This window comes from Vitis vinifera, chromosome 10 (genome assembly GCF_030704535.1).
Source record: "Vitis vinifera cultivar Pinot Noir 40024 chromosome 10, ASM3070453v1".
NCBI classification, from domain to species: domain Eukaryota; kingdom Viridiplantae; phylum Streptophyta; class Magnoliopsida; order Vitales; family Vitaceae; genus Vitis; species Vitis vinifera.
The window spans coordinates 10,156,490-10,170,803 of record NC_081814.1 but is presented as its reverse complement, the minus strand read 5'-3'; the positions used below and the strand labels follow the sequence as shown (position 1 = coordinate 10,170,803).

General features: G+C 37.0%; 1 protein-coding gene across 6 annotated transcripts; it reads right to left on the bottom strand.

Moving 5' to 3' along the window:
- Positions 1–22: 22 nt before the first annotated feature.
- Positions 23–12,569, bottom strand: LOC100258854 (mitochondrial ATP-independent inner membrane protease subunit 1a). 6 transcript variants are annotated; one of them, XR_009466733.1, is made up of 6 exons: positions 12,052–12,410; positions 11,746–11,970; positions 11,508–11,618; positions 2,896–2,952; positions 528–574; positions 240–455 (listed from the first exon to the last, which is right to left on the bottom strand). XR_009466733.1 is itself a non-coding variant. In XM_003632977.4 (5 exons), exons 1-4 carry the CDS (start codon positions 12,175–12,177, stop codon positions 2,905–2,907), a joined length of 510 nt encoding a protein of 169 aa, XP_003633025.1. In that variant the 5' UTR covers positions 12,178–12,411; the 3' UTR covers positions 23–232; positions 2,895–2,904. The 6 variants fall into 6 exon arrangements, 4 of the variants coding, with proteins under 4 accessions (XP_003633025.1, XP_002275543.1, XP_059596078.1 ...); XR_786753.3 differs by having other exon boundaries at positions 528–578; positions 2,895–2,952; positions 12,052–12,408; XM_003632977.4 differs by lacking the exons at positions 240–455; positions 528–574 and adding an exon at positions 23–232 and having other exon boundaries at positions 2,895–2,952; positions 12,052–12,411.
- Between the last annotated feature and the right edge of the window lie 1,745 nt (positions 12,570–14,314).

Sequence of the window (14,314 nt, the reverse complement as noted above, 5' to 3'; positions counted from 1 at the left end):
TAATTCATATTACGCCATTAAGTTGATTTATCTAACACTTTTAATTTTCAACTGTAATACATTGCCGGAAAAACATGATGGTGTGTTGATGATCCATGGAAATTTGAGCAAGTACATAGGGTTTTACATAGCATCTAAGCAAGTTTCTGCATGATCAACACAACATCAACAAATACAGAGAACTCATCTGCAGCTGAAGTTATGGAACACAATGGAATCTTTTCAGATCCACCTGAAGATGAGCAAATTATTGAGTTAGCAATTAAACTGAAATAAGTGAACTGGGCACCATGAGTATTTAAGTAAAGTTTATTCAATTTATGCAGAAGGCTGCAACTAGTAAATTACAACCACAAGATGAGAGACAATAAAGGGGAAAAAAAAAAAGCCTTCTTATCCATGTTGCATCTCAGCTTTAATCAATAATGCATTGAAGGAGAACCAAACCAGCCTCCCTGCAAGTTTTCCACCATTAACTCAAAAAACTTTCTATTTCCCTGAACTAGAGGACCGGCAAAGCAGATTACCCTCTTGAAACTTCTTTTTGCTCCAATTTTTGGCTTCAGATGAGACCAGTTCTACAGGAAGACAATTATTTTATACTAAGCGATTGGAAAAGAAACAGGGAAATCACAATTAGATTAAGGGTTGAACCTTACAAAACATAAACAGGTGAGGCATCAGTACACATCAAGCCTCAAACTTTTCATAAAATTGTGTTAACAAGGACTACATTTGTTTCATAAAATTAAGATGAGTTAAGCCAGATTCTAAGATGGCAATTTAATATCTGTATCTTTGGAAATATTCAATAAAATTGTAACAAATATAGAGAAAAAGCTTGATCTGCCAATGTTTAACATGGCCTTGATTTTTTTTATCATCTTTCAGTACTTATAATCACACGGTGGTCAGAAGACCAGGTTTAAATATACTGGTGTGGAGGTAGTGTAGACCTTGATAAGGCTTTTGACGAGGTCTTGGTTGCACTTCATGATTTGGCAAGGAGATGTTTTGAGTTCGTAGAGGAGTTCCATGCTTTTATGGGTCTTTCAAAAAAAAAAAAAGGGTATTAAATAGTCTTAAATCTAGCATCTAAAATGTTGATTCCGTAAAAAAAGAAGGATCAAGATCAACTAAAAAACATTCAATGAGATCAAGCACATTGAAATGAGTTAGAAACTAGCGTAAGAAGAGTGGAGGAGAGGCATGTAAAAACTGAAATAGTCTGAAAGAGGCCCCATGATAATGTCATTTGATGACAATGTAATCTTAGTTGATGGGACTAATGAAAAGAGAAAATTCTAAGTAAGGATCATGGTTATTAATATTCTATGGTAGACAGCAGAGGGTACAGAATATTTTATGCTTTACAAGAAAACAAAAATGGCCTGTGTGTCGCATTTTAATTGTAACCTACAATTCAGAGAGCACACAGAATCTCACAATTATCTAGAGCTTTTAAGAAAATTAACATAAACTTCTCTCAAAAAATAATAAACCATGCCATTGTTTTAATGGTGTTGGAGGGTCCGCAAGTTCGGAGAAGAAGATGGTGGTTGGTGTTCTAGTGAGAGGGAAGGACACGGCGTGAGTTTGTATAAGGCAATAAAGAGAGGTCTGGCAGAATTTTGTGTGAGAACTAAATTAACAATGGGCAATGGCCGGCCAAGGAAGTGGGGTCTGAGTACATCCAAAAAAGGTACTTTGCTTAGGAGGCTGTTGGGCAAGGATTTTTGGTATTGGACCATACTACGAGAAGAGCTGTGAATGTTGGCTACATGGTGTTGTCTGTGCAAGAGCAGTGAAGAATCCACCAACCATATCCTAATCCACAGTGGTAAAGCTCATATGTAGTGGCATTTATTTTGGTCTCTTGTGGGCACTTCCATGGTGGGTGAGAAGGGTTTTACTAAGAGTGGCATGAGACATTTGTATGGAAAAAGCAAAGGAGGATTTGGAGGTTAAGCCCATCAACGTGCCATGTCCCAATCAACTGTGGTAAAACTTGGCTTTGTTGTATTTGCTAATTTACTATTCTCAGCCTCTCATGGGTGCTTCTCCACTCTCAGTCAGAGGTGTCGTATTGGGGTGGTATGAGAGTTTTATGAAGATTTGGAAGTTAGTCCCAATTGGACCATTTGGCAGGAGCAAAGTCATAAAACATTAGAAGACTTGGAGAACTTTGATCAATCTCTAAAAGAGTATTTTCCTTATTCTCTTTTCATTAGGTTTAGAAAGTCTTCAGTAACAGTATTTTATCTTAGTTAATTTTTTTTTATTGTTTGGAATCTTGCTAGGATTGTCATTGTCATGGTCATTTAGTTTTCTCTTCACTTTGAGGAGTGCTCCACTCTTTTCATAGGTGTTTTTAATAAATTGTCATTTTCCAATAAAAAAAAAAATGTACTACAAAGATAAATGAAAGCATTTAGAGGACCTTCCTTGCTTTCTTCATCCTGCATAAAAGATTTCTTTATATCGAGCTCAAAATCCAATGCTCCCTATTTATGTCTTATATGATACGAAAAGCCTATTCATCATACATTTTGCTAATATTAAATGGCAAATGAGTAAAGTGAAATCAAAGGCAAAATTTTACACAATAGGAAATTGCAAATTGGAACCTAATAGATGTATTGACATGTAAAATACTCTTAATTTATAGTAACAAAAATAGTATGCATTTTACCATTGTGAGCTGCATGTTTTTTTTTTTTTTTTCAACTGAAACATTGAAAATTTTTTATATGAAACTTATCTATATGTTTTGAAAATATGTCTTATCCGCATTTCTAGACAAAGACACAACCAGAAATTACCAAATTACAAACAGAGATCCATATGGATTCCAAGATAAAAAATTACTAGGACAAAGAGCTAACAGACCATACCTTGCAAGATTTACTCATTCACGTGTCTTAACAATCCAAAACCTTGAGGTGGCCATATCTATAGACATAAAGGTCAAGTTCAGAAGAATTGTTAAAACTATAGACTTAAAGCAGGAATTTGAGATATTTCTGCAAAATAGTAATCATTCAATATTCAACATTTATAGTTGAAAATGAGTCATGAATGTCTGAGCTTTAACATGCTTATTATTATTATTTTTTTAAATTATCTTTTTATTTTATAGGCAACATCCTTAAAATCATTTTAACAATGTAGAAGTGACATCCCAAGACCCAGAACATGGAACTGAACCCAATTTTCGTTTCAATCACTGTATCCAGCTCAAATGAATCCATGAAAAAGCGTTGCTAAACTATTTGTTGTCAACATTGGCTACACAGATGAAGCCCTCAAGGATTTGACTAAATGAATTATCTGTCAACCTGACACAACATTCCCCCTCCTTCAGCCTTAGGCTTGGAACTTGCTGAATAAAAGCATAAGGCTACAATGTATTCAGCACTTCAGCAACCAGATGTCAAGAACTTCTACAGTTCTCAATTCCATTAATAAAACAAAACCGTGCATACATCCACAAAAATTGAATGGGGCAATTGAATGACAACCTCTCAAATGATGGTAAGAAATCCAAATTGTCATCATATCAAGAGCAACCGATATTTGATCTGCACCATGGCAGGTGGTTATGGCTCCATTTTTACTCCATGGTCACATTCTAAACAATGAACTTTTACATGAAGGAGCCATCTCCATTCAAATGCTCTCTAATAATATAAGACTTTACTTTGTATTAGAAGTTCATTTCATCTTAACATATTATTAGACTTTTAAAGATGATCTGACCAAGGAATAAGTATGAACATGATCCACAGGAAGCTTAATCAATTACAACAGACATTTTTGTTCTAAATAATCAGCAATCAAATAAATCATTGCATTGAACTTAGCAACTACAATGAATACAAAGACGGATTATAGAACTTTCCATGATTGACCAAAAAATAAAAAATAAAAACTGATCAAAAAGGAAAACTATGTGTGTAGCTTTGAAAGAAAACAAAATAAACCACATATCTTATGAAGGAAACCAAAACAACGTATAACCCAAGCCCGCATATCTAAAGAAGATTAAAAGCCCTCAGATATAGGACACCAAGTGCTTACCCCCTTGCTTGCCAAAATGATCCATTTCTTGGTTAGAAACAACGAGCCTAAGGGAAAAATAACATTTCAAGTTGTTTGCAACATCAATAATTTAATGAATTAACCCACCATACTTCTATGGATCTCTTTCCCTCTTGGATATCCAATAAATGGCAATGTCAAAGTTAACTTCAACCCATAAGTCTGAAAACCTCAAAACTTTGGCCTGTAACATTACCTCTAAAATAACTTGAATCTTTATCTTAATAGATATACCTTCTCCCATCTATTTGGAAAATGATCCAGTATTATACCACAATATCCAAACCCAGTTTTGATGTGGTACTTGAGGAACATACATCAAAATTAAACTTTTTATAGAGCCCACACAAGTTCGAAACCACTTAGGTTAAGTCTTTCCGCCCAACTTCTTGGCTCTATAATGTGATTCTAATCTAGCACTCACAGGCTCAGAGGGGTACCAAAAAATACATTTTTGCCAGATTTCCATTAAAAAATATGGAAATAAACCAAGTTCCAAAAGCCTCAACAAATCTCCTTCTATTATGAAATATCCTGGCATTCCTTTCTCACCAAATAGTTCAAATCACAATGAGGCTAGCCTTACGCCAAAAAATCTAACCTCTCAGAAGACCACCAAAACCTCTTTAAGGAAATAACCATTATCTCCATCATACTTCTTGAGGGCACCTAATCAATCCCACCAAATGTGAACAACTCATGATAGATCTCCAAAAGCTAATGGAAAATGTACAAAAAAAAAAGGGTGGTCAAATGTTTCTCTATTAGCTAAGCACATAACATGATCAGGACAAAGGACTTTTTAAAAGGTCTCTTCTTCTCAAGCATGTTTTTTGCATGACTTTCTTATTGACCAAAGCTACATGAAGGGCATAACCTTAGGAGGGGTTTTAAATTCCAAATATAATTGGTTGGAGGAAAGAGATCAAATCCAAATTCCATGGTGGTGAGGAAAAGGAAAATTTTATGATAGAAGAAGTAAAAGAATCACTACTTATCCTCCATAATACCATTCATTATATAACTCTAATCAAAAGTAAGGAAACAGAGATTGTTAACCCACCAAATATCTTCCCCAAAAAAAAAAAATGAAATTGAGTCATCTCCTACAAAGAAACAAATGAGATGAGTAAGGCTCCAAAAGCATCAACATAACCACTTGACCACCATGTTGGCATCCCATCCCTTAGGGTGTGACCCATATAAAATCAAAATAACCCTATACCATAAAGCATTCAATTCTCATGGAATTCCACAACTAGTTCCCTAATAGGGTACTATTCTGCCAGGAAATCCTTCCTAAACCAAAACCCTCTTCCCTAATAAGATACTACCTTTGGCCTCTCTTTCTTTCCCTAACTCTTGATCATAAAATAATCCTTTTGCAATCTTTCAATTCTAGAAGCCACTTTGACCAGAATGTGAGACAATATAGATTGCAGAAGAGTAATCCTACCAACTAAAAATATGTAAGCTTTTTATCCACCTTGTAAGCATCAGGAAATCTTATTTAACACAAGGTCCCAAAAAGAGAGGGGTTTGGGTTTCTCCCTAGAGGGAGATCTAAGTACAAAATAAGACACTATTCTATGCACTCTAAGAAGGAGGCCAATTCAGTTAAGAGGTCCTGACTCACGACTAACATTGATGCCTAATAGAGTCCTCTTGTCAAGATTAATCTTGAGGCATAAGATATGTCCAAAAAACATGAGCATATGTTGGGGTTTTGCAAGTTTTCTACTTTGATGGTGTCATCAGTGAATGAAGAAAATATTCTTCTTTTTTCTGTGTCAAAACTGAATACAAAGTGACCTATATATATACAAGTGGGATTCCTAATCTAAGCCATATAATATGCACAATCACTATCTCTAAGGAAACAATAACTAATTAGGAGAGATTCTCTCATCCATAAAAATAGAAAGTATCCTAACACAAGGAGAGATTCTCTCATCCATAAAAATAGAAAGTATCCTAACACAATCCCTCTAATCTTGGCACTTAATTACAAATCATAATCCCATATTTCCACGCTCCCCCTCAAGTTGGGTAGTAGATGTCTAGCATTCCCAACTTGCTTTTCATGTTTTCGTAGGTGGCCTTTGGAAGTGCCTTTGTCAGAATGTCTGCTGTTTGACGACTTGAAGGAATATACATAAGTCTGATTGTTCCCCCTTCAAGTTTCTCCTTGATGAAGTGACGGTTTATCTCCACGTGCTTGGTTCTGTCGTGTTGAACTGGATTCTTTGCAATACTTATGGTAGCCTTGTTATCACACAAAACTGTCATAGTGGAGTTTGATATAATTCCAAGTTCCTTGAGTATTCTTTGGAGCCACATTCCTTCACATATCCCATGAGCCATTGCCCTGAATTTTGCCTCTGCACTGTTTCTCGCCACTACGGACTGCTTCTTGCTTCTCCAAGTCACCAAGTTTCCCCACACATAGGAACAATACCCAGTAGTTGACCTCCGATCTGTCAAGGATTCTGCCCAATCAGCATCTGTGAATACCTCAACTTCCCTACTTGAGGTTTTCTTGAAGTAGAGTCCTCTACCCGGGCTCTTTTTAAGGTACTGTAAAATTCTATATACGGCTTTCATGTGTCTTTCAGTGGGATTGTTCATGTAGCGGCTTACCATGCTCACAGCGAAACTAATATCGGGCCTTGTGTGAGTTAAGGAGATCAACTTTCCTACTAACCTCTGGTACCTGTCTTTTTCAGTTGGATGACTGTCATTATCTTTATCTTACCAATAGGATCCATAGGCGTGTCCACTGGCTTACAACCTAGCATTCCAGTCTCCTGAAGTAGATCAAGGACATACTTCCTTTGCGTGACCACAATTCCCTCCTTAGTTCTGCCAACTTCCATGCCAAGAAAGTATCTGAGTTGTCCAAGATCTTTGATTTCAAATTCTCTTGCTAGCAGCTTCTTGAGATTCCCTATCCCTTCTTCATCGTCTCTGGTAATTATAATATCATCAACATAGACAATGAACAAAGTCATTTCACCTTCCTTAGAGTGCTTCATAAACAGTGTGTGAGCTGCTTGACATTGGATGAACCCATGTTTTTTCACAACTCTAGTCAGTCGATCAAACCAGGCCCTAGGTGACTGTTTTAGACCGTATAGGGACTTTCTCAGTTTACACACTTTTCCTGAATTTTCTGGAGTTTCCATACTAGGTGGAATCTTCATGTAGACTTCCTCTTCTAGTTCTCCGTTGAGAAATGCATTTTTGACATCAAGTTGGTGCAGATTCCAGTCCAAATTTATTGCAACTGACAATAACACTCTGATGGAGTTGAGCTTTGCTACTGGTGCAAATGTCTCTTCATAATCAATGTCATAGGATTGAGTAAATCCTTTAGCTACTAGTCGAGCCTTGAACCTGTTTATACTTCCATCTAGATTGTGCTTCACGGTAAATATCCACTTGCATCCAATAGGCCTCTTACTCTCTGGTAATTCTGAGATTTCCCATGTCCCATTTTTCTCCAATGCTTGTATTTCTTCCTGAACAGTAGTCTTCCATTCAGGTTGTTGAAGTGCTTCTTGGATGTTGGATGGGATACGATCATCTTCAAGAGAAGTGATGAATGCTTGGAAATTCTGTGAAAGCTTTCCATAGGACACATGATTATTGATTGGATGCTGAGTGCAGGATCTTACACCTTTCCTTAAAGCAATGGGTTGATCAAGATCATCAAAGTCATTACTGGAATTTAGATCATAAATTGTGTTACCTGGTTATGAGTTTGGGTTGCTTGGATCCTGGTCCAATTCTTAGTTCTGCTCAGGTGAAGTGCTGTCCTCGGGCTCCTTTTGAGGAGGTTTCTCGGGCTTTTCCTTTAAATTTTTTCTAGAATAAACTATTACCTCTTTACTGCCTTGTGTAGTTGACTTAGGTGTGACAGAAGGGACATCCAAGGAATTGTTTTCGGGGACAGAAAGAGTAGTATCTGTTTGAGGAGGCAGTGATGAACTCAAAGGAGAAGTAGTGCTGATTTCGGTTTCCCAGAATTGGAATTCATCTGTGGACCAGTTCTCCCCCTGAATTGCAGTTTTGGGGTAGAAGGGTTGATTTTCAAAGAAAGTGACATCCATGGAAGTGTAGAATTTCTTGGTTGTTGGAGAGTAGCACTTGTATCTTTTTTGGTTTGGTGAGTACCCGAGAAAGATGCATTTAGTGGCTGTTGGATCAAGTTTACTACGTTGGGACTTATGGATGTGAACGAAAGCAGTACAACCAAAGACTTTGATTGGGATAGACGAGATTATTCGAGCGGATGGATATGCAGCAAGGAGGATTTGACACGGGGTTTTAAATTGAAGAATCCTAGAAGGCATTCGGTTGATCAAGTAGGTTGCTGTGAGTGCAGCTTCACCCCATAATTGTTTAGGCACGTTTGAAGCTATCATGAGGGATCGTGCAACCTCCATCAAATGTCTATTTTTCCTTTCTGCAACTCCATTTTGTTGTGGAGTATCAATGCACGAGCTTTGATGTACGATGCCATTCTCCAGAAGATATGACCCAAGAATGTTGTGATAGTATTCTCGAGCATTATCTGTCCGAAGGACTTGAATTTTTGCCTGAAACTGCGTCTGAACCATGTTGTTGAAGTTTTCAAATATTTCCCTCACTTCTGATTTCTTCTTCATAAGGAATACCCAAGTCACTCGAGTGTGGTCATCAACAAAGGTGACAAACCATCTAGAACCTGTAATGTTGTTGATTCTAGAGGCCCCCCAAACATCACTGTGAATCAAGGAAAAAGGATGAGATGGTTTGTATGGTTGAATGGAATAGGAGTTGCGAGTATGTTTGGACAATTGACATATTTCGCATTGAAAATTTTTGGAATTTTTATTGAATAATGATGGATATAGTTTTTCAAGATAGGAAAATTTTGGGTGACCTAATCGGTAGTGCCATAACATAACAACACTATCCGTCTTGGTACTAGGGTTGGAAACTACACAAGCAGTCTTCATTGGTAGCCTTTGAATTTCCTCAGCTCTCAGAAGGTAAAGTCCAGCACGCACCTCAGCATTGCCAATCCTCTTCCCAGAGTTCAAGGCCTGAAATTCACACATGTGAGGAATGAATTTAGTAACACAATTAAGATCCTGTGTTAGTCTACTTATAGACAATAGGTTGCAATCCAATTTCGGAACATAGAGCACGGAGTGAAGAGTAATATCCTTGGAAATAATAACTGAACCTGTGCCGAATACCCTAGAAAGGGTTCCATCGGCAATTCGAATAGAGGAATTGTTATGGCAAGGAGTATATTCATGAAAAACCATGAGATTCCCAGTCATGTGATCTGAAGCTCCTGAGTCCACTATCCATGTAGTGTGATTTTCCTGTCTAACATTTAGGGCATGGGAAAAAATACCTTTCTGGGCTACAGATGCGGTACCAATAGTTGTTCCAGTTGATTGAAGAGTTTGTTGGAACATTTTCTGCAGTGCCTCTAATTGCTCTTTGCTAAACGGTCCAGGATTTGAGCTAGTGCCAGATGTGTCTTCTTCGGTTGTAGCGGTGTAACCCCGGCCTTCTCTGTTTTGCTGTGGCCGAGAAGGTTTCCAATCAGCAGGTTTACCGTGTAGATGCTAGCAAGTCTCTTTCGTGTGTCTAGGTTTTCTACAATGGTCGCACCATGGACGATTCTTCTTCGTTTGGTGGTTGTTGTTGTTGGATTGGGTTCCTCGTGCAACTAGGGCTGAGTTCTCAAGATTTTTGGAGGAATTTTGGGTTCCCAACATCACTTTTTGTCTGCTTTACTCTCTGCGAATTTCAAAAAAAACTTCCCTAACACTAGGTAATGGCTTAATACTTAGAACTCTACCACGTACCTCATCTAAATTCTTATTAAGGCCAAGTAAAAATTTGTAGATGCGTTCCTTTTCAATGACCTTCTTGTATAGGAGTCCATCTTCGGGACACTTCCAAACCAATTCTTCATAAATATCGAGTTGTTGCCAATACCGTGTAAGGATATTAAAATATTCGATAACAGTTGAATCTCCTTGTCGAAGATCCTGGAGAATACTCTTGATTTCGAAAATCGCCGAGGTATTATCGATGTTGGAGTAGGTCTCTCTAGCTACATCCCATATCTCCTTTGCTGTGCCATAATACATGAAGTTTTCTCCTATGTCATTGGTCATAGAGTTAATTAACCAAGACATCACCATACTATTTTCCAACTTCCAGGTTCGGTATCCTGGATCATCTTCCTTCGGCTGAACAATGGCTCCCGTAAGGTATTCTTCCTTACCTTTCCCGCAGATGAAGATCCGAACAGACTGAGCCCATTGAATAAAATTCTGCCCATTGAGTTTATGACCTGTTATGGGAAGAATGATGCCGTCTGTGGTGCTGGCACTGCCGGAGTGAACTGCTTCAAGTCTGGACATCACCTCCGAGTTTGATCCTTCCGTTCTGCTCTCCATGGAAAAAGATGATTTTTTTTTTTTATACGTGGTTTAGATCTGAATGCTCTGATACCATGAAGAAAATATTCTTTTTTTTTCTGTGTCAAAACTGAATACAAAGTGACCTATATATATACAAGTGGGATTCCTAATCTAAGCCATATAATATGCACAATCACTATCTCTAAGGAAACAATAACTAATTAGGAGAGATTCTCTTATCCATAAAAATAAAAAGTATCCTAACACAAGAAGAGATTCTCTCATCCATAAAAATAGAAAGTATTCTAACACAATCCCTCTAATCTTGGCATTTAATTACAAATCATAATCCCATATTTCCACAGTGAACTATAAATGAGTCACCTTTTTCCTGCCTGTCCTCACCATAAAGCTCTTTAAAACATCACATTCTTCTACTCTCTACTCAACAAATTAGCCACAGTGGTAAAAAGTGAGATAGAATTGCCATGATGCCATTACCCAACCTTTATTGTTGAAGACATTATATATCAAGCCCATATTAATTTGTGACGGATGCTTGCTAATGAAACAAAATGGCCATGGTAGCAGACTGAACAAGACTGCAAATTTATTTCACTAATACACTATTTGGTTGCTGAGACAAGGTTAAAATTAAAACTATTTTAAATTTTAAATTTTAGATTTTTCATTTTTTATGGGATTTGAGAAAACAAAAACCTGCAGCAAATTAAGCCTAGTGTAATGGGGATTTACTCATAGCATGCTATTCAAACCAAAGTAACATAAAATATATGATTCAAAGTATCATTTTCTAGGCATATGATTCAAAATATTATCCTTTTCTATTCTGAAGTTTTCTAGGCAATCAAAAATTATATTCCACTTAATATAACCCCAAAGTAATATGAAATGAAGTAGCCTATAAAAAAAGGTATTATGAAATGAAATCAATAGGTGAAAAAGACAAACCCTCCAGAACACTTTGCCTTGAAGCAGACCATAAGGAACAGCACCAAAATTCCTTGAATCAGTGGAAGCGTATATGTTATCTCCCGCAATCCAAACATGCCCCTCTGGAACCTATAGACAGAAACGAAATTAGCAACACCAACTCCAAAAACCCATCAACCCAAAACTCTAAAAAAAAAAAAAAAAAAAAAAAAGAAGGGAAGAAGAAAAAGGAAAACACTCAGATTGCAGTTCATACAACAACAGTCTCACATCTGCGACTGTCCTTGGGATCCACAGAGAAAGTAACGCGATCCCCTCCCATGCCCACCACACGCTTCGTGATAATCTTCCTAGGGTTCTGAGGAGATCGAACGAGGACGATATCGCCGGGACCCACTTTGCCGAAACGAACGGAGAGACGGTCGGCCAAGATGAGATCCCCAGAGAGATTCAGGGTGGGGAGCATGCTGGGGCCGTGGGCCTACAGACAGCGAATCATGCTCGATAAGAGGAATTGTAGAGAGGAAGAGTAGAAGTGAATAAGGGGGGTGGCTTTGCTTACAAGAGCCACAGTGCAGAGGTAGGTATTGGAGACGTGAAGGAGGCAGAGGAACTTGGCTGTGAAGAAGGCTCTGTCCAACGCTTCTTTCACTATTCTGCTCCATTGCTTCACATTGCTGACACCCATCTCTCTCTCTCTCTCTCTCCCTCTCCCTCTCCCTCTATATCTTCTGCGGCTCTGCCTGCCTGCCGCCTTTCTTCATTTTATACATCTCAAACCGAAACCTCCCACTAGATCCTATTCATTGATCTTTTGTGCTCCCAGATTTTCCGCTGCTGCAATTGTCATGCATTGGTACACAAAGTTTTAATTATTTTGAGTTGAAATTATTTAATTTGGGTTTTTATAAGTTCGATTTTCTTGTTATTTTATTTCAAAAGTGTGTAGCCAATTCGGGGGTCGTTATTGGAGGACAAAATCTAATGCAAAATTATAGAAGTTTTAATCTAATTATTCAACATGTTTGATGAAATCTAAATAATTGAATAAAAGTATCGATCTATAGACCAGACAATTCGGGTATAAAGTAATGAGATTTAAGTATAAAGTAATAAGACCTAAATTATAAACACGATATGATTTGATTGAGACTTAGGTATTATAGTAATTTTAATAATATTCAAATATTTGCTAAAAATATTGAATTTTATATTTAATTTTAACATTATTAGAAAATAAAATAAGAAAAATGAGTTTTAACTTATTAATATAAAAATATATCTTAATTTTTATAAATTAATATTATCTTTATCTATTTAAAAATAATTTAAAATACTTAATAAATCATATAATTATTCTTTAAAATATTTCTTTTACCTATCACATCATCAACAACAATTGATAATTAGATTGCTTTACGTGAATAATATTTCCCTTCATCTACGTTTGGAACCCTAGAGAAGAAGGTGGTTGGGCTATACCGGAGTACAATCCTGGTTAGCATAGTTCCGTTACATAACTCTATTGATTCATCCTTTCACAATCCATTTTCCTCTAATTTTTGTACCTATCGACTGTATCAAGATCAGGAGGAAGATTGCCCATTACATGGTTTGAAGGAGATTATGTTAGTGTGCTGCCAATGACATCCATGCCACTGAGACCAATCAATGACCATCCTGGTCGAACCTACAAATTCTTCAATGGCTTGGTTGTTTGTCCTTCTGGCTATGGTCTCAGTTATTCCAGCTTCACTTACACACTAGCTCCCTCATACATGTCACTCAGCATGAGATTACAAATTAGGCGAGGGCACACACTGCCGTGACATGGAGTACATGACAGATACTCATAAGCCACCATGCACAGCAATTCTAGTAGAAGACTTGAGCTGTGAGGATCAATTTCAGTTTCACCTTCAAGTCAAGAACGTCGGAGCCATGGATGGGACCAAGGTCGTCTTGGTTTACTCGAAGCTGCCGGCTGGAATTGTAGGGACTCATGCTAAGTAAGTGATTGGTTTCAAAAGGGTGTTTGTGCCAGCAGGAGGAACAAGGAATGTAGAGTTTGAATTCAACATTTGTAAGAGCTTGGGCATTGTTGATTACAATGCTTACACTCCTCTACCATCTGGTGAACACACGATTATGGTTGGAGATGGTGCAATTTCATTTCCCCTTTCTGTTGGATTTCAATATTAATTAGTATGAAGGGCAAATCTTGTAATGTTTGGAACAAAATTATCAATCTATACTAGAAAATCTAACTCATTAGCAATTTTCTTCCTTGGAAACTTTATGATAAAATGATAATCATATAAACCTCCTAATACTTTGAAATGGAGTTGACAAATCACACGCTCTCTCAATATTAACTAAATATTCTTAATTAAATCAAAATTCTTGAATTGACATTGTAAATATCGTAGAATCTATGACTTGCATGTATTCAAATAACAATACCTGTTACATGCAATGTATGCGTATAAATATTCTCATTTGTTAAGGCATTGGGAGTAAGATCTACATTATTGTATTGCATTGTTGCTTTCTAGCAATGATATAAGAATGATTCATAAGATAAAACAATTCTTATCTAGGAAATTTAATATAAAACATCTTGGTGGAGTTTCATATATATATGATTTGCATTAAGATTGATTAATTGAGTTGGGCCATGTGGATTAATATTATGATTATCCCAAAATGCCAATATTGGAAAGGTCCTAAAAAGATTCAACATGAAAAATTGTTGGTGCTGCTCTTGTTAACAAGGATGACATATTTTGAGACCTCCAATGCTCGGAAAATGAACTTGAAATTAA